This window comes from Anguilla anguilla, chromosome 12, assembly GCF_013347855.1.
Source record: "Anguilla anguilla isolate fAngAng1 chromosome 12, fAngAng1.pri, whole genome shotgun sequence".
Classification (NCBI taxonomy): Eukaryota; Metazoa; Chordata; class Actinopteri; order Anguilliformes; family Anguillidae; genus Anguilla; species Anguilla anguilla.
Window position 1 is genome coordinate 15,127,523 of NC_049212.1, and position 22,735 is coordinate 15,150,257.

At 44.7% G+C, this 22,735-nt stretch overlaps 1 protein-coding gene across 9 annotated transcripts in view; it reads left to right on the top strand.

Annotated features, from left to right (window-relative positions):
- Positions 1-22,735, top strand: part of phldb1b (pleckstrin homology-like domain, family B, member 1b) — a 71,457-nt gene that overhangs the window by 43,975 nt on the left and 4,747 nt on the right. For 4 of the 9 annotated variants that reach the window (XM_035384158.1, XM_035384159.1, XM_035384156.1 and 1 more), the window contains 18 exons: positions 1,006-1,143; positions 4,077-4,205; positions 6,942-7,097; positions 7,732-7,842; positions 8,383-8,472; positions 10,741-10,860; positions 11,462-11,620; positions 12,199-12,336; positions 13,066-13,182; positions 13,724-13,826; positions 14,571-14,621; positions 15,556-15,838; positions 16,036-16,126; positions 16,279-16,425; positions 17,104-17,323; positions 18,214-18,299; positions 18,780-18,809; positions 20,831-20,869. In XM_035384158.1, the coding sequence (XP_035240049.1) occupies positions 1,006-1,143; positions 4,077-4,205; positions 6,942-7,097; positions 7,732-7,842; positions 8,383-8,472; positions 10,741-10,860; positions 11,462-11,620; positions 12,199-12,336; positions 13,066-13,182; positions 13,724-13,826; positions 14,571-14,621; positions 15,556-15,838; positions 16,036-16,126; positions 16,279-16,425; positions 17,104-17,323; positions 18,214-18,299; positions 18,780-18,809; positions 20,831-20,869 (2,208 nt within the window). The remainder of the gene's footprint in view (positions 1-1,005; positions 1,144-4,076; positions 4,206-6,941; positions 7,098-7,731; positions 7,843-8,382; positions 8,473-10,740; positions 10,861-11,461; positions 11,621-12,198; positions 12,337-13,065; positions 13,183-13,723; positions 13,827-14,570; positions 14,622-15,555; positions 15,839-16,035; positions 16,127-16,278; positions 16,426-17,103; positions 17,324-18,213; positions 18,300-18,779; positions 18,810-20,830; positions 20,870-22,735) is intronic. The other 5 variants (XM_035384157.1, XM_035384161.1, XM_035384160.1 and 2 more) reach the window with 5 other exon arrangements.

Genomic DNA, 22,735 nt, shown 5'->3' on the forward strand with positions numbered 1-22,735 from the left:
CCACAACCCACGCACCTGACACTGATCCAGTCTGCATTTTACTGAGCCAGTGGAGAGATAACGAGGAATTCCCTGTCCAGTTATCCCAATTACAGAGGAACAGGCAGCCGCGCACAGAGACGGGGGAGGTCACATGTACCCCGTGTCTCCTTCACATGTGTGTCTCTCGCGTACGGCGGGCTTAAGGATGAAGTGTGTGACTCGTGTAATGCGTGTGTGAGGCATGCTGTGTGCGTGTGTGAGGCGTGCTGTGTGTGAGGCATGCTGTGTGTGAGGCGTGGCGTGTGTGAGGCGTGCTGTGTGCGTGTGTGAGGCGTGGCGCGTGTGAGGCGTTCTGTGTGCGCGTGTGAGGCGTGCTGTGTGTGTGTGTGAGGCGTTCTGTGTGCGCGTGTGAGGCGTTCTGTGTGTGTGTGTGAGGCATGCTGTGTGTGAGGCGTGGCGTGTGTGAGGCGTGCTGTGTGCGTGTGTGAGGCGTGGCGCGTGTGAGGCGTTCTGTGTGCGCGTGTGAGGCGTGCTGTGTGCGTGTGTGAGGCGTTCTGTGTGCGCGTGTGAGGCGTGCTGTGTGCGCGTGTGAGGCGTGCTGTGTGCGCGTGTGAGGCGTGCTGTGTGCGCGTGTGAGGCGTTCTGTGTGCGCGTGAGGCGTGCTGTGTGCGTGTGTGAGGCGTTCTGTGTGCGTGTGTGAGGTGTGGTGTGTGCGTGGCGTGGTGTGTGCGTTGCGTGGCGTGGTGTGTGCGTTGCGTGGCGTGGTGTGTGCGTTGCGCGGCGTGGTGTGTGCGTTGAGTGGCGTGGTGTGTGTGTGCGTTGCGTGGCGTGGTGTGTTGCGTGGCGTGGTGTGTGCGTTGCGTGGTGTGTGTGTTGCGTGGCGTGGTGTGTGTGTTGTGTGGTGTGTGTGTTGCGTGGCGTGGTGTGTGTGTTGCGTGGTGTGTGTGTTGCGCGGCGTGGTGTGTGTGTTGCGCGGCGTGGTGTGTGTGTTGTGTGACGCGTGCCTTGCGTGCCGCCCCGCAGGCAGAGATGGAGCGGGCGCTGCTGCAGGGCGAGAGGCGGGCGGAGCTGGAGCAGGTGGAGGCGGAGACCGAGATCATCTCACAGCTGCAGCGCAAACTCAGCGAGCTGGAGAGCAGCATTCAGAGAGAGAAGGACAAGGTATATACCTGTGCACTCACGTACACACACACATGTACACACACACGCACACGTATATGTACACACACACACACACACACACGTATATGTACACACACACACATGCACACACACAAGAAACTGGGAGTTTCATTTTCTGAAAATAATTTCTGTGGAACTAGATCTATCACAGCACCTGCTTATTGGTTACACAGAAACCATGTCAGCACACAATATTTTAAGCAGTGATGACGCTTAAAAACCCCTAAATGGGTGGAGCTTTCACTGATATGAACCGGTCACCAGTCCCCAGATTGGCTGAAATCAGCACACTGCAGATTGACATACAATAGGGCTCACAAAGCCTCAGTCTCACATCATTGTTAAAAAGGCTGTTTTACACTTGAATAGGCACCGTTAAGTATGCATGTTTCAGCATAGTCTGTTCGGTTAACGGGCAGTGCACTCGTTAGACGCTGTCCCTTGATTCTGAGAGCTGTCTCTAGTCCTTCTGGTTTGATGGAGCCGGCGTTGGGGAGGTGAAGGTGGGATTGTCTTTATTTGCCTTGATGCTGATGAGCTGTAATGGACTGAACTTTTCTGGTGTCTGACATTCCTCCAAGGCATGGCTTTACCAAGGGTGTCCTCCCCGTACCCAGTCTAGTCGGTTTTGCCGCCCCAAGGTAAAAATGCGCAGTCGCGTTCTTCCCTAGATACAGTAGCTGCATTTCCCGTGTAGAGCATTCCCATGCGCATAGCTGTGCGTTAGCGGTAACGGTGTTAGGGTGGTGTCTCCCCCCCCCCCCCCCCCCCCGCCCCACGCCCCCATTGGTTTGAGCTCCTGACCCAGGTGAGTGGCAGGGAGGTGGGCGCATGTGGGGGGTGACAGGTGACCGCACGCTTTACGGTGAGTCGCGCGTTTCCGGTGGCGGTCGGGACCGAATCGGGGAGTCTGTTTTCTTCCTGTCCTGTTTAACATCTTTTCAGCGCTTCTTATAAGGGCCGCTTCGCTGTGTTTTACTCCACTAACCCGCTGTTTATTAACCTCTAATCCTCACGCCACTGCACTCCAGCACTGGTCTCAAGGGTCCATCCTCAGAGCCTTTGGTCATTCTTCAGGGTTCAGGGTTCAGCTGCCACGCCCAGGGCTTCTGTATTTAGGATTTAGTCACTCCACATTCACTATGACAGGGAACTTAGTACAGGTATTGTAAAGGTTATTGTCCTCACGTAAATACAGTGAAAACACAGTAGGCTTGAGATTGTTATAGTTTTATTTCAGTTGAGATAATTTATGTATTACATCAAACAATCAGTTCTGACACACTAGTTTCGCTTTAGATTTAGATTTGTTTTTCCTCAGAAATTTTCTTGAGCCAGCCGTTTTGTACATTTCGTTGTATTTCTGCAGTGTTATTGAAGTCAGAAAACGTACAGATATAATTTGGCAGTTAGATTCAGTTGACTGCTCCCTTAAATGAGATGTATCTGGGGTGAGACCCGAGGGTGTCTGTGTGTGAGAGTGAGTCAGTGGCGTTTGCCTCGGCTAAAACTGCACTGCAGCACTGATGCCCGATAATAATAATACTACCTACCAGGCTGAATAATAACTACAGGTACTGTAACAGTTATTTATTTTGAATATTCCACTATTCTATAAGTCACAAACAGAGGTGGAGCCAGAGTGTGCTGACAGACATGTTAAAACTCAGTCTCCCATAAACCCCGGGAGTCCGTGTGAGGTGTCCAGTGTCCAGTGCATGACTCATAAAAATGTTCACTTTTTCACCCTTTCCAAATCCAGACGCACCACCCAGCACCACTTTCACACTCACGGCTGTTTGCATATTTTGGAACCGGAGGAATTTCTAATTTCCTGCCAATTCTACACATGTAACAGCCTGGCTGTTCAAACTAGCTGATCGTGTGCTTAGGTGCACATATCTCCTTATCTCTTACCACTGGCAATAATGCAGAGTTTTGTGTTTCATGCTAAACACACATTACTGCACCTGAAATGTAATCAGAGTAAATATTGATTTCTATATCTATATTGATAAAAGAAGGAAAAATTAAAAGCACATAGGTGCTTTTAATCTGGCTTGTTTGTATCAATTTTTCTCATTTGACTATTAATTTAAAGCCTATTTATTGTATTAATATGGGTTGCATTTAAAATAAAGAAAATCTGCATCAGTAAACATTTCCTGCATAAACCCACAGGAAATCTGATGGGTGTGATTTTCTGGACGTTTGAAATCATGCATGTCATTCAAGCTAAAGTTGGTCTTGAATGTTGACGTTATTATAGGGATCTCCAATCAGGCATGCTTTCACACAGCTACATCAAAACATGTAAAACTAACCGTTCTCTAAGAAGAATTGTATTAAAACCAAATGCAACTGTACTTCTTTCTTTACTCTTCAAAAGAAAGAAAAAAAACTAATTCAGTTGTATAAACTGAGTGTATTATTTAATGAAAGCTGATGGTTTTATAAGGTTGCAGCCTCTCTGATCACGCAGAGAGGCACTAAACGTTGCTGCAAACTGATGCCTGGAGCAAGCAGCATGTTCTGCTCTGTGTATGATTTGGTTCAGGCTGTAGAGCGGAGACTCTATACAGAGTTTAAAAGCAGGTAAACACACAAACCGTGTTAAACACACAAGAAAGGCATGCAAACAGGACAAAAGCATGTATCAACAAAAAAAAGCCGGAAAACGCACTGGAGCTAGTCAACGTGGAGTGTCATCATGTGAGGTAAACAAAAGAGGCAAAAGAGGCTAAACGTGCCCCAATCCGGTGAAGGCCTCTCCATGTCCCTCCTCTCTCTGGCTCATACCCTGTTGTGGTCTCTAACCTCCAGCTTATGCATGGCATGGATTTGAGCAGTGTGTTTTTCTCTCTCTCTCTCTCTCTTCTTCCTCCCCTGGACGGTCTGTTGTTTTTTTTTAGGAGAGGGCAAATGTTGATGTGGAACGGGAGGTCCTGGCCCGGCTCCAGGAGGGGTACAGTGAGCTGAAGAGCCAGCTTCACAACTGCCCCGAATCTCTGCGCGAGCACTTACAAGAGCAGCTGAAGAGGGTCAGTCTTACCCCCCCACCCCCATTCCCCCAGAAGCACCATGCCCACCACCTGCCCCAGGGCATCACACGCTGTCCTCTCCTCACTCCTCTCCCACACAGGGGTGTCTATGGCCATCTGTCTGGGCGGAAATTCCAGGAGCACTAAATCATAATAACATATTTGGCTTTCACTACATGTCTAAAATACCTGAGATACCCCAGAATCTGAACACGGAAAAGCACTCAGCTAGTCACACTGGTGCTATTTACATACAGTTTAAACATCTGGATTTTTTTAAGAAGGAATGTTAGGAATTGTTTGGTAAAAATGTATGTAAAGACCCAGTGAAAGTGCTTGGATGGACATATTCGTACATTTATAAATGAAGGACTGTGTTCTTGGTACATCCAACTTCACTCTGTCCTCAGGTTCAATTTCAACTACTTGAAATTCCTTTAAACATGTAGTTGGATACAGACTGATAATTTTGTAAATATTTGCCAGTTTGACCAAAAACTGCCCTAAATGGCATTAAGATAATGCATTTACAGAATGTGTCAGAGGTGAGCATGCCTTTATGTGACTAGCCTGTTATCACCAAAGCACTGCATAAATTTGGGGAGTTTTGAACCACTGCAAACTCTCTTAGCTGGCCATCTCACAGACTTCTGGAATTTTCCAAGTTCCCAGCCCCTTCCTCTCTACTGTTCTCCTTCCTACCGCACCCTCTCACCTTGCAGTGAAGGGTCATTGTTATGAATATGGGGTAAGGTGGTGCGTTTCGGGGGAAACTCACGGTAACTGTGCAAGGGCTTTGGAGAGCTTTGCAAGTGAGCTGTGTACACATGTCACATATGGTACAGATGTGTTGCTTACAGGTGCATTGTTTTTAAGGTGAATTTGTTCTGCAGGCCTTCTTTTCTTCTTTGTCTTGGTTTGGTTTTGGCTTTTAACCCTAACTAACTAACCGAATAATGCAGTGACTAACCGCGGCCTTTGGTCCTATTTTTCGATCACATATTTTATGCTTTATTAGTATTATTACATGAAGATGAATGTGCATTGGAAAAAGCGAATGAGAACAAAAACATTGCCACCTGATTGCTACTTGTGCATTTTGTCAGATTCTCACTGTTGTTAGTTTTTTTTGTTTTGTTTATTTGATGCACTTAAATGGGTTATTGAATGCTTTCAATTATGTTTGCTGTTTTAAAGCCCAAATCTACAATTCAATGTAATTCAAGCTGCAGAAAAGCTCCATAAAGGCTGACACAGGTGCCTGGTTTGCCTGATGTGGAGGCTGTTGACAGATGAAAGGTTGTTGGGCAGGTTTTCCTAGTTGATCACGGTTCCTGGGTAACCACTGCAGTCGCTCCCTCCAAGGGCACCCCGGATGACCTCAGGTAACCTTTTCTCACCAGTGAGAGAAAAGCTTCTCCTCCAGTCAGCAGGAGCTCTCTCCTGTAACACAGTGTGGGCCTGTGTGCAAAATAGCCCTTGGCTCACACGACAGTTGCCCTGGTCTGTCCTTGTGGAGGGTATGAATGTGTCTCCAGAGGCATACTCGGTGATTCCAATTGAGGAGAGAAATAAAGGAATAAAACCCTGTTTTAAAAGCCTGTGTGATAAAGGGCGTCGCTGCAGACATACTGCTGGCAGGCTAATGGAGGCGGCTGAATAAACAGCTGCTCTGGAGCGATGCTGGCAGGGTGCGGTGCTGAGGACTGGGCCATGTGGCCGTGGACCTGCTTCCACAGTCAGATCTGCCCCAGTAAGACCGAGGAGCTGGCCGGGGGGGGCCATGCGGTGTGTCTATAAGTCTGATGAGGGGGTTATCTAGGCCTGCAGAGAGGCCTTCTGTCTGCCGGTGAGGAACATGGCGACCAACCAGAGCATCTGCTTGGAATCTCATATTTCCTTAAGCAAACCATTTGTAAGGCTGTGTTTAATGAAGAAGGGTGATTGTGCAAGTGCTCCAAGCACATCAGACAACTTGGGTTTAAATGAAAAGACTTACATGATGTGAAAAACCCAAGCGAGAATGGGAAAAAAATGAGTTTTATGTGAATATTTATAGAAGTTGTTTTATATAAGCTTTTGTTTTACGCATAATATTGGTTAGCACACTGTGATGGAAAAACAGCTATTGTTGCTATTGTTTGCAGTATTAATGCTCTTTAGAGTGGTGTAATTATCTATGATGTTTGTGAACAGTAAACCACTACTGTAGCATACATTAATGGATGGTTTGGACTTGTGTATCTTTGCAATCATCACCTCCACCTTGAGAAGCGGGATGTGAGATTATTATGCAGTTAGGTACCCTGGCCTCTGGCCTGTCTGTAACCAGGCAACCATGACAGTGCCAGATGGTTTCACAGCTGGTCCTCACTTAACTCTCTCCACACAAGTGCAGACTGTGAACTTTGTTCTCCGAGTAAACAGTTACACAAGCCCTCAAGAACACATACGCATAGTGTACACATATACACACACACACACACACATTCTCTGTGTCCCTCTGCTTCCCTCCCTCTCTCCCTCTGTTTGAAATGTCAGGACAGGGGTTACTTGGCCTGGTGATGCCACTGGTTTGAGGTGCATTGGTGCTGTTGATTTTACGTTTGCTTGTGGGGCCATGTTCGCTAATAGCGAGCACAGGCCTCGGACCCCCCCCCCAGCCTGCCGGGCCCGGTGGTGACCCTGTGGGCTGCATGATGACTGTTTGTGGGGGCTGTCTGGGGGGGCTTGCAGGAAGCGGAGGCCTTGGAGTGCGAGACGAAGCGGTTTGAGGACTTGGAGTTCCAGCAACTGGAGAAAGAGAGTAGCTTAGAGGAGGAGAGAGAGACGATCAGCCAACAGCTCCTGCAGGAGAGAGCGCAGTACCACACCAGCGTGGCCCATAGGAAGGTACAATACACTGTCTATCTGCTGCACTATCGCTGCACCGGCAGTGAGTGGGCAGCTTAGTGTAATGAGTAAGGACCTGGTCTTGTAACCTAAAGGTTGCATGTTCTATTCCCACTATGCAGTTTATGCAGTATATATCCAGCTATATAAATGGATGCAATGTCTAAGTCTGCTAAATGCCTGTAATGTAATGAAATGTGTTCCCCTCTGGACAGAGAGAGGCAGTTTTCAAAAGTCCGCCCTCTTCAAGGAGAAGCCCTAATTAAAGATAGTGGGACTCGGGGAGCTGTTCAAAGAGATGCCTAAGTAAAATACAGGCTTTACCCAAAAGTCTATGTGAAATATTTTCTTAACTTCTGTCTATCTTCTCAACCTTCATCTGATGCTCTCTACTTTTGTAAGTGGCACTGTGTCTGCTATGTGATTGTATTATTATGTAATGTCGCACGCTAAAGGCTGTGTGCTAGGTTTGCATTTGAGACTTGGAGACATCACTTCTTAGGATGTCCTGCAGGTACCAAGCGACCCACCTGGTGCAGAAGGTTCTGGGACTTAAGGGTCCTGCTTTACAGGCTGAGTTATCAAACTTGGGCCTCTGTTCTGAGCAATGAATCATTTCCTCTGCGATCCACAGGAAAAGGTGGCGGCACTTGAGAGCCAAGCCAATCAACTGGGGCTTCAGGCCACCCAGGAGTGTGAGCGATTGGCTAAGGACAAGAACCACGCCCTGCAGCTGCTTCATAAGGTGATATTTCATGTACAAAGCTATGCACTCATTTACAGTATAAAGCTGTGTACAAAGGCACACAAGTATATATATATATATATATATATATATATACTAATGCACACAGGGATATATACATGCATATACATGCATACCCCACTATGCTTATATAGATTATGTTTAGTTATGTATAGGACTGCAATAACACATTGATCAGCAATAAATCAAGTTGTTCCCACTCGCAATGTGGGTAGAAGGATGCTTGCCTCCTTTTTCGTCCTCCATTTTCTCACTCTTTGTAATGAACTCCATCCCTGGGCCTTGCTCTTCAATAGCCTGTAACACAGCCACATGTATTCCCATGTGACGACTTCAGTTCAGAGTGCTACAGCTATCGCAGTTTCAAAATGGGGACAGCATCAATATTCCCCTTACGAGGCCCTCAGAGCCGCTCCCTTTAGGCATGTGTGGCAGTGGCTGATCTGGGATCAGCCGTGAGCAGGGCAGAGTTCTTGGCTCTCTTACTGCACTGACTCTGTGTGTTTGGCTCTTCCACAGGAGAAGGAGAGGCTGTCGCTCCTGGAGAAGCGCTACCTCAGCCTCACTGGGGGGAGGGCCTTCCCCAAGAGCGCCAGCACCATGAAGGAGGTGAGACAATCTTCTTTTACTGCCTGCTGGCCACACCTGGTATTACAGTTAAAGTAACCTGAATGTGAGAAAGGATGGACTAACAGGAATCTCTTCAGCAGGAGTGACTCAGCATGGGAAAAGCTGTTTCTATCATAGACAAATTGTGATTGGTCCATAATCATTGTACATGTTTTCAGTTTATTTTCTCTTCTCACTGGATGTACAGAATCTGACCCTGTCAGGATTGAAAATTGAGTGTGTTTGTTTAATGATCATTTGTGCTGTGTGCTTGTTGATCTGGTAGTGTCAGAGTTTGATTAATATAGTCCACGTGAGGGCATTCAGCATGGCCTGGTCTCTGTTTGGGAATCCTTTTTAGTTTAAAGTTATTCCATCTGGTGAAGATCCTGGAATCCTCATATTATCAGCTGTGGACTATAGTGGACTATTTCACTCTCATATAAACCACTGCCAAAAATCGTCAAAGGGCTTTCAGAGGGAAGTGGAATATTGAAGATATGGCTCCTGACTTTTTAAAAATTTGAACAGGAAGTGCTTCATATCAGCGAGGCTGACCTGTTAGAGGAAGTCCACTCCCAGCATTCCCACTGCCAACTTCCTGCTTCCCACTTATACACTTCCTCCTCCCAAATATATCCCAGCAGGCCTCACCAGGTAATCTAACTGTCAATGCATGTGGCCTGAGTTCTCAGTCCCCCTGGCAACCCACTTCACAATAACATTCAGAAGATTAATAAAAGACCCATTAAACTGAATGCTGTGAAAAGCCCTCTAATACAATTAATTACTTGCTTTCACAAGCCTGGTTTAAAATGTATCCATTGCACCTACTGAATAGAGTGTGCTATACATTATATTGGATTGCTTTGACATTTTTTATTGCTTGTGCAGAAACGGCATGAGAGAGAGAGAGAGAGTATGTGTGTGTGTGTGTGTGTGCGTGTGCTTGAGGGGTTGGGTAACTGTTTGCTAGAAGAACAAAGTTCACAGTTTCCCTTGTGTGAGTTTGACCTTGTGCTTGGTTCTAGAGCTTTGGTTTATTGACTTGTGGTTTGAAATAATTCTTCATCCAGTAGGGCATGGAGGCCTGTCATGCAGGATAATGAAACTGGAAAAAGTACTAAGACCTGATTTATGCTCAGTGTGTTCAGGCTAAAACCTGACTTATACTTTGTGTAAGCCTGTTATACAGTACAGGCTAAAGCCTGATTTTATACGCTGAACTTTCAGCTTGGAACCTTGGTGCTTACTCACAGTATGTATTCAGTATGTATTAACTATTGGCATCATCTCCGTATCATGGTCCGTATGGAGGACAGCATCGTGCTCTGTGTACTTCACTATAACGTATGTCATAAAAGCATCCAGGAGTGGTCCATTCAGGAAATTCATCTTCATCCACTAGGGGGCAGGAGTAAAGCATTTGGAACAATTGGCTGCCCTTACAGGCAACTTGATTTTTTCCATCACGACTGCTCGCAAATACATTTTTGTGCTATGAAAAGTAACTGCTTTCTGAATTTCTTTTTTTTTAAATTAACAAACAAGATATTTCTCTGAGGAATGACACCATTCGTTAACTACTGGCACTTGGTGACACCCAGCCTCTGTGCTTAGAAATTAATGTCAAAAAGAGGGCCGTGTATTTTTCTATGCTTGCATCAAGCTTTATATTTGTATTTCATTACCAGATTGGGCACAGATGTGTCATTGCTGGTAGATTTTGATGGGAAGTCTAAGAAAGCATATATACTGAATTAGGTTCGCATTTGAGGAGTACAGTACCGATACAGGGAGCCCTCCAACACTCAGCCTTTCCTATCATGCATTTCTTTTTCTCCACAGAATAAAACATAATTTTGTGTGCAATTTTGCAATGTAATTCCCTCTAATAGTTAATGATGAGCATTTCATTAAGAATTACAATAATTACTCTATTTGGAACATGGCTACAGAATATTTTAAGCAGTACATGCAGTGAAATTGATAAGTCCCAAGTTTCCATTTCATACATTATTCTAGATATGAAATGTGTACATCATGATTAATATTTCAACAAACATATGGAAAGAGACTTACCTTGGGAGCAAGAGATTTTCCTGTGTGCATGTGTGTGTGTGTGTGTGTGTGTGTGTGTGTCCCTGTGCATGTGCGTGTGCCTGTGTGTGTTTATGGGCACTCGTGCGTGCATGTGTGTGTTTTTGTCCGAGTGCGTGATTTGACGGCCTCTCGTCCTGTTTGGCTGCTTTGGGCTTTGGGTCTCAGGAGTATCTGAAGCTCTCTGATGTCTATAAGATGTATGGGAACGGTTGCCATGACACCCAAATCGCCAGCTCTGCTCAGAACTGCACTCCGCTTGCCGTAGTTCCAGCTCTCCTCAGCGAGGTACCTTGGCTGTCTCTCTCCCTCCCTTTCTCTCTCTCTCCTTCGCTTACTGCTGTTTCCTTTGCTGTGGGCACTGAGTGAGCTTCGTTGCGAGACATGATGAACTCCATCATGATGTAATTCACATGTTTCTGAGAGTGATTTATGCGATTCATCTGCGCAGATAACGATCATCAGTGCGCTTGACCTCCTGGGAAAAAAGTATAGTTCAATTGGGATGGAAATGTTTGTGAAATCTGATTGATTTCTTATCACAAGCATAGTTGATGAATTTCAGATGCATTGTTCTTTGAATTTTCATGAGCAGCTGAAGTCATTTTCTACTCTGGACTGTAGCATAATGACTCCATGTAACATGAAAGTTGAAATATAGTACTGTGGAATGGACAATTATTTTGGATTGAATAATGAATAATGTACATGTCTGGGTGATGGGTACCTCAAAGTATGTGATAATTGAGTGATAAAATGGTGTTTTAAAATTCCCTTTCCACATAGTTTTATTTTCTTCAATTAACATTGAAATCTCATTTTCTGCCCCTCTTACTCCTGCTTCCTGCCTGCCCTGTCTCTGCCTCCTTCTGTATGGCTGGGTGGAAAGGATTACGTCACCGTCGGCCAATTAAGCCAGATCTTCGGGATGCCGAAGGTTGACTCCTCCCCCACATCTCCTGTCCAATCATTCCAGTCTGTCATTTCAGACTCTGCCCTCTCCTGCCACACCCCTCCACACGGCTCCTCCCTGTCTCCCTCTGTTGAGGTGTGTTTCCTCTCCCTCCTTCCCTCTTACCTGTATAATGCCTCCTTTGTTCTCTTCAGGTCTGCCTGCTTTATGCTGTATGAGGTAGCACAATATGAACGCAGTGCACAGTAGCTGGCTACAGTAAAATTCACTCTGTTCAAAGAAAATTTTGCCTTTAAGAATGAAGTTTCTGATCGAGCCTGAGGATATGGGTGATTATTTACTATGTTTACGGAAACAGAAATACACTGTGCATATCCAGCTTTCTGCACTGAAGGTGAAATTGAATGTCAGAACCTGTGGTGGCAGTAAATGATCATCATGTGGCATCTTACATATCTGATATGTGCTGACAAGGGACCATATTTCATTTGTGAAAATTTCATTCTCAGCCATTTTTCATTTGGCAAACATTTTTATTTCCCCATTAACATTCTTGTTTCTCTCTCTCCTGATTTCCATTTTTTGGCTCCTTCCTCATTATTTTTCCCTGTCCACCTCTCCCTGTCTCCTCCCTGCATCCCTGCCTCCCTCTCTCTCCTCCTGTCTCCTCGCTCCACGCCTCCTGAATTATCTGCTGTTCCTTTGGGTGCCAGCCTGAGAGGAGTAGGCCTCACATCCCCCCTCTTGATTTAGAGCGCTGGTACCAGGAGATAATGGCAGCTGGGGAGCCCAGTCAGCCCTGTCCCCCCCCTCTCCCAGCTAAGTCTTTCTCTACACGCAGACCAGGGCAGGTAATGCTCACAGGCAGCTCTCTACCTCTCTCTTTCTTTCTCTCTCTCACTCGTTCTGAAGCCTTGGGTATGACTGAGAATCTCTCTCCAGGCACAGGTGTCTTATAGTTTCTGCATTGTCAATGAGGCCTGGGCTTTATGTTTTGCTTTTTCGACCCCCCCATTCCTCGCATGTTCGCTGTAATCTCATATGATCTTTTTATTTTACTGCTCTGAATCCTCTTCAGTCTCACTCTCTCTCTAAAAAACAAAATGACCACAGGCTCACCCTGTCGATAAACAATCAGAAGCCCAATTCTGAGTTCGGACTGCTGAACGTTTCGTGGATCAAATATTTGTTTTGCCTGTTGCAAGCAATCATTTGATCATTTGAAATGAAATGAGTTCTACAGATGGAATTTTTTTGTGGGGAGAAAAAAAAAGGTTTTCCTTGTAAGTGAAATACAGGGATTCTGAGGCAATGCGGTTCTCATGATGAAGTGCTTTTTTAAAGATCTTTGTCTGAACAAATGCATTGATGTTTTTCACTGTATAGAAAGGTGTGGATGTAGGAACTGAAAGGTGCTGCTGGGCTGAAAGCCGGACGGGAAATTGTCTTCAACGATTGCTTGTATTTGGGACTTGTCTGCAATAAAGACAAAGTGCTCTCTGTCACTGGGTCATACATGAATCGGGTATTGAAAATAAGTGGGGCTTATTTAACTTTGACCCATGTTCTGACCACGCTAGGTGTACCGCTCCAAACTGGACAGTGATGCCGGGTCGTCTGCAGCGCACCCCAAAGCCAGTGCGGGATCGTCTCCTCAGTACAGCGCTGCTACAATGAGCCGTAGCATGCCTAGCAAGGTCTGCATGCTAGCCAAGAGTGCTTCAAAAAGAACTCACCGTGCTCCTTATATAATGCATACTCAATGGTTTTATTTCTAAACAGCTATTTGTTTTCCTTATTTCTGCTTGTCTCCTGATGCTCCAACACTGTCAGCATTATGCTTTCATAATGCTTGCATAGTCCATATTATCGCAGACACATGTCATGAAAAGCGTTAATTGGGTTTTTGTAATGAATTATGTTAGAAATGGTCAACTCAGTTTTCACTGTCACAGATTAACCAGACAATCAAAATATTTCAAAATATTTAATATACATTTTCAGCTGTTACTTACATTTGTAAACATGATGAAGTCTGATATTCTGTTGTCATTGCAGATGGTTCTGTCATTACTCATAATCTGATACTACTTAAAATCATGTTACTGATAAAATATTATAGTGTTGTCACGGATTAGGTTTAAAATAGTCATATTTTGGTTGGATCTCATTAATTTAACCTCTTGTGTGTTTAATTGGTCCTTCCCTGCTCTGCCCACCCTGCCACTACACCTTCAGAGCCCCCTGGCCACGCCCAGCCACACTGGCAGCCTGCCACGTAACCTGGCCACCACTCTGCAGGACATCGAGACCAAGAGACAGCTGGCATTGCAGCAGAAAGGCAAGGACTACCACGCAACTCACTGATATACAACTTACTGATACACAACTCAGTGATACACAACCCACTGATACACAACTCAGTGATACACAGCCCACTGATACACAACTCAGTGATACACAGCCCACTGATACACAGCTCACTGATATACAGCTTACTGATACACAACTCAGTGATACACAACCCACTAATACACAGCTCAGTGATACACAACTTACTGATACACAGCTCAGTGATACACAACCCACTAATACACAGCTCAGTGATACACAACTTACTGATACACAGCTCAGTGATACACAACCCACTAATACACAGCTCACTGATACACAACCCACTAATACACAGCTCACTGATGCACAACCCACTAATACACAGCTCACTGATGCACAACCCACTAATACACAGCTCACTGCTACACAGCTCAGTCAGACATTCCAAAGACACCAACCGGTTGATTGAAACTTACTAACCTGTCCAGTGAAAAACCTCTCCAGAGAGTGACCCTAAAGAAACATTTAAACAGGACGTACAGTAGTTTGGAAATCTCATTCAGATTAATGTGGAAACTACAATGCTGCGCTTCCTGACTCTCTGAGCTACAGGTCACCTGAATGTTCCCACCTGTTCCGTGTGTTTCCCGTCAGTTCCGTCCTCACGACCTCTGCTGTAACGGCTGTGTTGTTCTGTCTGTCACACTGTCTGTCTGTCTGTCTGTCTGTCTGTCACTCTGTGCTCTCACAGAATCCATGCCTTCCACGTCTGAATCTTCCTCCACCAACGACACTGTCACAGGTAGAAACTCTGCAGGCACTTGAGTCTGGGAATGGGTTTGGTTTCACCTTTGCCTCGTGTTCTCTCCACGTTGTAACCAGATAACCAGATTTTCTCTGCAACAGAGGAGAATTCATCGCATGCATGCTCTTTCTTTCTTTTGCTTTTCTCTGAGATGTCTGTCCATCTTCATCTAGATCTGAGGGTTCATGTTACATCGGAGGGATTTGTACATTCGGTCGAATTATGTGTTTGATCGGTTTCTATCCGCCTTTTTTTGTTGATAAGCTTTGGTGCTGGTAACTCTCGCATTTATGCTTTTTTCACATGGACATACATGAATGACTATGTATGTATGAGGCATGACTGTGCTGACTGTAGCTTATTGCAGTGATCCTCAGTAGAGTCACAGTTCATTTGTGATTCATTATGCCATGTACGCAGCTGAGGCTGATTTAGGCTTGTTATGTCTAGCATGCATTCGTGGATGCTTGCAGATGCACATTTGTTTTTATTGCTTTTCCACAGTTGACCGCTGATATGGGCACGCCTGTGTTCATATTAGCCTGACAGAGAAGGTTGTTGAAGATATGTGTGTGTGTGTGTGTGTGTGTGTGAGAGAGAGAGAGAGTAAGCGAGAGCGAAAGGGCAATAAAGAGTGTGTACATGTGGATTTGGTTGGCATTAACCTGCACATTATCACGCAGAATTAATGCTGAGAATTGGTGGTGGTTTGGTATGGTGTGGGAGGGGCTTGAAGAGGAAGAGGAAGTACAGCAGGGCTGGTGGAGGGGCTTGTAATGGGGTTTGAACAGCAGGCAGGGTCAGCGGAAGAGGGCTCGCTGGACAGGGTGTTTGCTGGCATGCGAGAGCTCTTGAGCGCGGTGGTTTCCATGGCGAAGTGGTGGTGGGAGGAACCAGACCCCTGCTTCACGCCCCCTCTGTGCTCCTCCAGGTCAGCAGGTGATCGAGGAGCAGAGGAGGCGGCTGGCGGAGCTGAAGCAGAAGGCCGCAGTGGAGGCGCAGTGCCAGTGGGAGGCGCTGCGGGGCTCTCAGACGCAGCTCAACGTCCTTTTCCCGCCCTCTGGGCCTCCTATGGTGCACCACTCCATCCTGCACCACCAGCCGCCGCCCGCTGGGGAGCGGCCCTATGACACACTCAGCCTGGAGAGCTCCGACAGCATGGACACCAGCGTTTCCACCGGCAACTCGGCCTGTTCCCCTGACAACATGTCCAGGTTGGAGGCAGTTATGAAACAACACTAATGACATCAGGAAATACATTTTCCCTCTTTATTTAACAAGACCTGTAAAGTCATTTCCTCTACGGTGTTTTCCAGCAGGAACAATTTTATGTTTTTTTTATTTTGTTCGCTTTAAAATTGCTTTGTAACCCTAATAAGTTGTGTAAATAAACGTGTGCCTGTCTCCGCAGTGCTAGTGGAATGGATGCCCTGAAGATTGAAGAAATGGAAAAGATGCTGAAAGAGGCACAGCTGGAGAAGGCCAAACTAATCGAGAGTCGAGTGAGTTTTTCGTAGATTCATCACCTTCATAGCATGCACAGGTATCACCATGCCATTTTAACAGTGGCGGTGTGGAGGCGTGGTGTGTCAGTGGGAGGGGTCTATCTGGTGAGGGTTTGCTATCGGGGATGTGGTTTTGGTGATTGATCCAGGAGAAGGAGACGCAGACACGGAGGCAGCTGCTGGAGGAGGAGCGGAGGAGGCGCGAGGAGGTGGACAAGCGGCTGCAGGACGAGACGGTTCACAGGCAGCAGCTGGTGGAGAAGGAGGTGAAGATGAGGGCCAGGAACTTCTCACAGGTCAGGAGCCCATCTGAGCCGCACCACATTCAGTTCCACTAACCTTCGCCCACGTCCACAAATTATATCAATCACAGCCACACCCATCTCAGTTACACCAATCACAGCCACACACATTTCAGTTACACTAATCATCGCCACGCCCACCAATTATAACAACCACACTCATCACAGTTACACCAATCACAGCCACACATATTTCAGTTACACTGATCATCACCACACCAACTATTATACCGATCACAGCCATGCCAGTTACACTAATCAGAGCTATGTCCATCTCTGTTACACCAGTCACAGCCATACCAATCTCAGTTACTTCAATCTCAGCCACCCACATCTCAGTTACACCAGTCACAGCCACGCCAGTTTCAGTTCCACCAATCACTGCCCTGCCAACCTCAGATACAGCCATGCCTCTCTCAGTTACTTCAATCTCATCTACCCACATCTCGGGTTTCTCCTGTCATAGCCACACCCATTGTAGTTACACCAATCACAGCCATGCCCATATAAGTTGCATCTTCCCGGTTGTACGTTAGAAGTAACTGAAAAATAACTATTAAAAAATACACAGCTTTTTATAAATTTTTCACATTGTGTGTGTTGTCTGCACAAACACTAACATTATGTATAAAATATCACGTGATTTTTATTTATTTTATTTTTTTTAAACAGGCTCGTCCCATGACGCGGTACCTGCCCATCCGCAAGGAGGAGTTTGACCTGCGCTCTCACATCGAGTCCTCTGGGCACAACGCAGAGACCTGCTACCAGGTGATCCTCACCGAGAAGATGTGCAAGGGCTACCTGGTCAAGATGGGCGGCAAGATCAAGTCCTGGAAGAAGCGCTGGTTCGTCTTCGACCGCCTCAGGAGGACGTTCTCCTACTACGTGGGTAAGGCTCCTCCTCCTCCCCCTCCTCCTCCTCCTCCCTGCGCTGATGCAACCCTCTGGCATTACGGGAGCTCTGACTCCTGCTCTGTGTTGGGTAGAAGCTCGAGGTCTGGGGGTTCTGAATGATCCGTTGCAGCTCCACCAAGACCCAACTTCAAACTGTTTCTCCCCACAAACCCCGGTGCTGTTATTGGATTGTGCGAGTTTAAAGCGCCTGCCTTCTGTTTGCCTGTAGTGTGTCGGCCTCCTCCGCTTCATCGGGTATGATATCTGATGATGATGATGAAATACGCTGCAATGCTATCGTGCTGTGTACGCTTCGCGGAGAAAAGCCATTCCTGGCACACTGACATATCATAGCAGTGGAGACACAACAGTTATTCAGTTTTCAGCGATAATGAAACGGCATGTGGAAGCAAAAGATTCGGAGGATTACAGAGACTCCTTTAATAAGTTCTGCACCACCTAAGTCTTGCCCTTTTTTGATGTGGAAAGGAGAAACATACAGTAGATGCCGTTTTATCCAGATCAAATGGTCTTATCTCAGAGACGGGGATTTAAAAGGATGGGAATCTTGGAATATCAGTTTTATTCAGCCCTAGTTCTGTGCACAGACACCTATTAAGCGCCTGCACAAGCATAGTAACGGTTATGATTTTAAAATAATAAGAATTATGAGAGGAGGCATGCGTTAAAAAGCCTTCATTGGAAGGGCGACTCCGTACCAGGAAAGTCAGTAAAAAGTGCCTTCAAGCACTTCAGATGCACCTTCTGACTCCTCTTTTTTATTTTTGTTTAAAATTCTCAATTTTCTGGGTCTGTCTCCTCCGTTGTGTGTGGTGCTTTAGTCGCGCATCTGAATGAGAATGAAATATTCTGCCTTCTCTCCAGACAAGCATGAGACCAAGCTGAAGGGAGTGATCTACTTCCAGGCCATTGAGGAGGTGTATTACGATCACCTGCGCAGTGCCACGAAGGTACAGTACGCTGCTCGCCACTGCCGTCCACCACACAGGACCTCACTCTTCCTCACACGCCCGTCTGAGAATGAAGCGCTGGGGGCGCAGCGCAGACTGATGCCTTTTGCATTATACAAAGAGCCTTCTGTGCGTGCGTGTGCGTGCGTGCGTGCGTGCGTGTGTGCGTGTGTGTGGGACTGGCTTTTTTTTAAAGAGGCAGAGGGATTTTGCTGGTAACCTCTGAACAACTGATTCTAAAGTCAGGCATTCATGCTCATATGCATTTTCATATAGCATAACGAAGATCTTCTTTATTTCATGTACCTTTAATTTGTGTTTGATGCATATTTACAATATGGTTCATTTGTTTCATTTCATTTTTTATCTCATGAAATGATTTTCTTTATTTTCAGTTGAAAACTTATTCCATTTCCTTTCTCTTTTTTCCATTTCCTTGTTTCATCCCCTTTACTCTTACTCCGACCGGCTGCTTCGCAGAAAGGATTTTTCAATCTCAGTTTGGCCAATGTATGTATTTGTGTTATGTGTGTGCGTTTGTGTCTGCGCATTTGTCTGCTTATGCATGTGTGCGTATGTGTGTGCATGTGTCTGTGTGTGAGTTTAATTAAGTGTGTGTGTGTGCGTGTGTGTGTGTGTGTGTCCCAGACTCCTTGCATGTCCCTCAGTACTCATCTCTTCCCCATCCCCTTCTCTAACTGCCAAAACCAAAGTTCCATGGGTCAGGAACCAGCAAAGCAGTTTGACTGCAGAGAAATGCATTTACATCTATACAAAGGGCCTTCCTGCCATGCACCTTTTTTCATTGCATAATATGTACAGTGCCCCAGTTTCACTATGCCGATTATGGTGCTTCTGCCTCTTCCTAAACTTGTTCTTCCTGTTCGAGGCTTATTAACAGGCAGGATATTTACATTGGCTCTTTACACATATTGCTGTAAAATACATCCTGGAACTGTCAACTGAGATGGGGAGTCTATAAAAAGTGATCTACATGGTGAAACCAAAAAGTTTAAAAATACCCTTAAATAAAAGCTGAGAGTGTGCACTTCAGCCACGTGAATTTTTTGAGTACAAATTTAAAATTCTAGAGTACAGAAAAAAAGTCTTTGTCCCAAACATTATGGGGCTCACTGTGTACTATATATATATATAGTACAAGTCAAAAGTATTAGGCCACCTGTAGTTTAAAAAAAAAAAGCTTTAGGTCGAGAAAAATTCAGTTTATATATGCACATTTATTGAATAGTAAACCAAAGTACAAGCATTTATTTTTTTCTATTTTTCTACCTACAATAACACAAAACAATGACTTTTGCTTAAAAATTGAAATTGCCTCCTTTAGCTTTAATTGCAGTTGAATTCATCATTGAAAGTCTATCCAGTCATTTTGCAAAGTGGGGGGTATAGGGAGGTGGAGGGATAATTAAAATGAGTGAAATCTTATCTAGCTTAAGTTTTAAAACCCCAGGTAGCCTTATAACTTTAGCCTGTAGTACAAGTAAAATAGGCACTAAAGTTGCAAGAAATATGGCTAAGAAGGAGTTAGGCTTAGATGTGCGGATCCATGTAAACATTGTGGCAAAAAAAGTTATTCCCAGTGAGAAATTGTCAAGAAGCTTAAGATTTCCACACTCAGAAGGGTCCAACTTATGGGCAGTAAGAGGAGAAGACCAGGAAGATCAAGAGGCAGAAGACAAATATCTTGTGTTGTCTAGCTAGAGAAACTGTCCTAAAACTGCACCACTACTACAGGAGAACTGATTTCTCTCTTGCTGCAGTGAGTTCTTCCTGTTTTTTTGGTGCTATTCTACAATGGATATTTGTCTACTGCCTCTTGATCTTCCTGGTCTTCTCCTGTTTACATAAATACCCTTCAGCTCAGACCCTTCTAAGTGTGTACTGAATACTGCACCTGGAAATCTTAAGCTTCTTTGCAACTGCTCACGGGGAATACCCTTGCCATGTTCATTAGGCCTAGATGTCCAGCACATCTAAGTCTAACTCCGTCTTCTTTGCCATATTTTTTGCACCTTTAGTGCCTATTTTACTTACACTACAGGCCAATGGTATAAGGCTACCTGTGGTTTAAGAAAAAAAAAAACTTAAGGTAGATAATCTAACTACCACTCCACCTCCATCCCACCCCCCTTTTGCAGTGATTGGATAGACTTCCAATAATTTGTTTATTTGTAATTAAATCATTTTAATTTTGAGGAAAGTTGTGTCTCTTAAGATTATTTTTAAATAAAACTCATCTTTATGTGTTATTGTAGGAGGAAACTGAAAAAAAATGTTTATACATTGGTTTGCTGTTCAATAAATGTGGAATTCTTCACCACAGGTGGCCTAATATTTGTGAATATATATTCCCCTCATATAATACTACTGTTGTATCTCATTCTTATTACACAAGTGTCAATACAGCAGGGCTCTGTGTGTGTGTGTCTGTGTGTGTTTAGGTGTGTGTCTGTGTGTGTGCTCACATGCATGCGTCTGTGTTTTTCACTCTCTGATCCATTTCCCTCTAGCACATCTCTGATCTGCTGCCTCCTCAGTTCCGTAGAGAGGTGTGTCTCTCCTTTACTAACTGTGTGCAGTCTGTGCTTCATACAATCATATACACACACGCACGCGCGCACACACACACACACACACACACACACACACACACACACATACACACACACACCAAACACTCACCCACATCACACAGGCTCTTTTTACTCCAAAGCTGTGTGCAGTCGGGATGGTAATTTGCACTCATGATAACGCACCCAAGTACCCAAGTTTTGCCATCATAGTAAAGTCCTAATGCTTAGTTTATTGTGTCAATAAACACAGACTGTGTCAGATATGATACAAATATTTTTATTCTTAACTCACAAATGTTACATGCCCACAAAACCAATATACAACGGCTTGGCTGAGTACTAAGTTCTGATTGGCTGGGATGCGCATAATTATTTTTCCATATACGCTCAACTATGGAGTAGTGCCTGTGAAAGTTCAATCACCATTCTAAATTAATGCACATCAGTCCGACTTGATAAATAAAGTGGGAATTTGTAAGAGTAAGCAAGCTAATAGTTACAGAATCATCAGAAATTGCAACAGTGTCAGCTTGATGTCCATGAATGACTGTATAGAGAGCAGCTAGTCTAGTTATAGCTTGACCTATGTTTATAGTTCAGCCTCTGTTTTGAATATAATTCAGTAGTTGGCTAGCCTAGCTATTCAGATTAACAAGCATTCTGAGAAACCAGTTTGACTTAAAACCAAAATGAATGTTAGTATTAGGTAACCTGGTTGTGGTACCAGAAAGTTGCATTCGTTGTTAAGTGGTAGCCTACAGGGTATGGGATATTTGCTGGAATACTTAAAGGCCGCCAATTTATGGTTTGGTGGGTCGGCATGCGCCTTATCTATACAGCACCGAGAGTCTGGCGCTTTTCAGGGTTTTCCCTACAGAAATAACTGCAATGACCACATGACCCCATTTTAACAGACAGAATTCACAAACAACTTCACACGTCCAGTCGTCCACACAATAAAGCTCCAAACTCAGGGGATTTAGCATTTTTTCCTTCTTCTTATTCGTCTTCTTTTCCTGCCTGATTACATCATCACAAATGCTCCAAGCCCACAAAGAATACGTCACCCCATTGGGCATTTAGGTACATCAGCCAGTAAAAATATTGGATACAGACACAAAATTAACATATATACACTTAAATTTATAAGTGCAAACGATTAGAAGAACAGAACTTTGCAACTCCAATGTCTGTTTCCCTCGTAGCTCACTAGCCTATGGAACTTTTTGGACAAGTGATAGACCCGGGTTCAATTCCACCCTCGGACTGAAGCAAACCTCTAAACTCATTACACTGACTTACTCTCTAACTAAAAATAAAACATTTAAATTATTGGTTTTGCATATGTGAAATCTTTGCAGGGAACTTATTTATATTTATGAAATCCAAATAAAATACATAATGTATTTATCAGCCCGGCCTTTCTGTAACGTGAATGATTGCATGTTTCTTGATATAAAAGTCAATATTGTTGCTCGTACAGTATTGCCGTAATTTTTATATCAATTATTTTAATGGCGGGACTAGATTTTTTTAGTTTGAATTAATGACTTTAGTAATTAATGACTAGTGCTTTGTATGTGTGAGTAACTTGGCATTATTGTATGTTGAAAATGTGTTTCTCATCAGATTATAAACACAAGGCTAAAAAATCCAGCATAGTATGCCTTTAAGTAACATTTCATTTGCAGTGGAATCTCCTATTTAGAAGGGCATGTTTTCATTACAATTGACGGAGGTAGTAAATTCGCCTTGGGCAGTTTCCCTCAGCACAGGGCATTCAAACTACACCATGCTGAGCGGCTCGGGCACTATTCCGCTTATATGGCTAACTGACAAAAG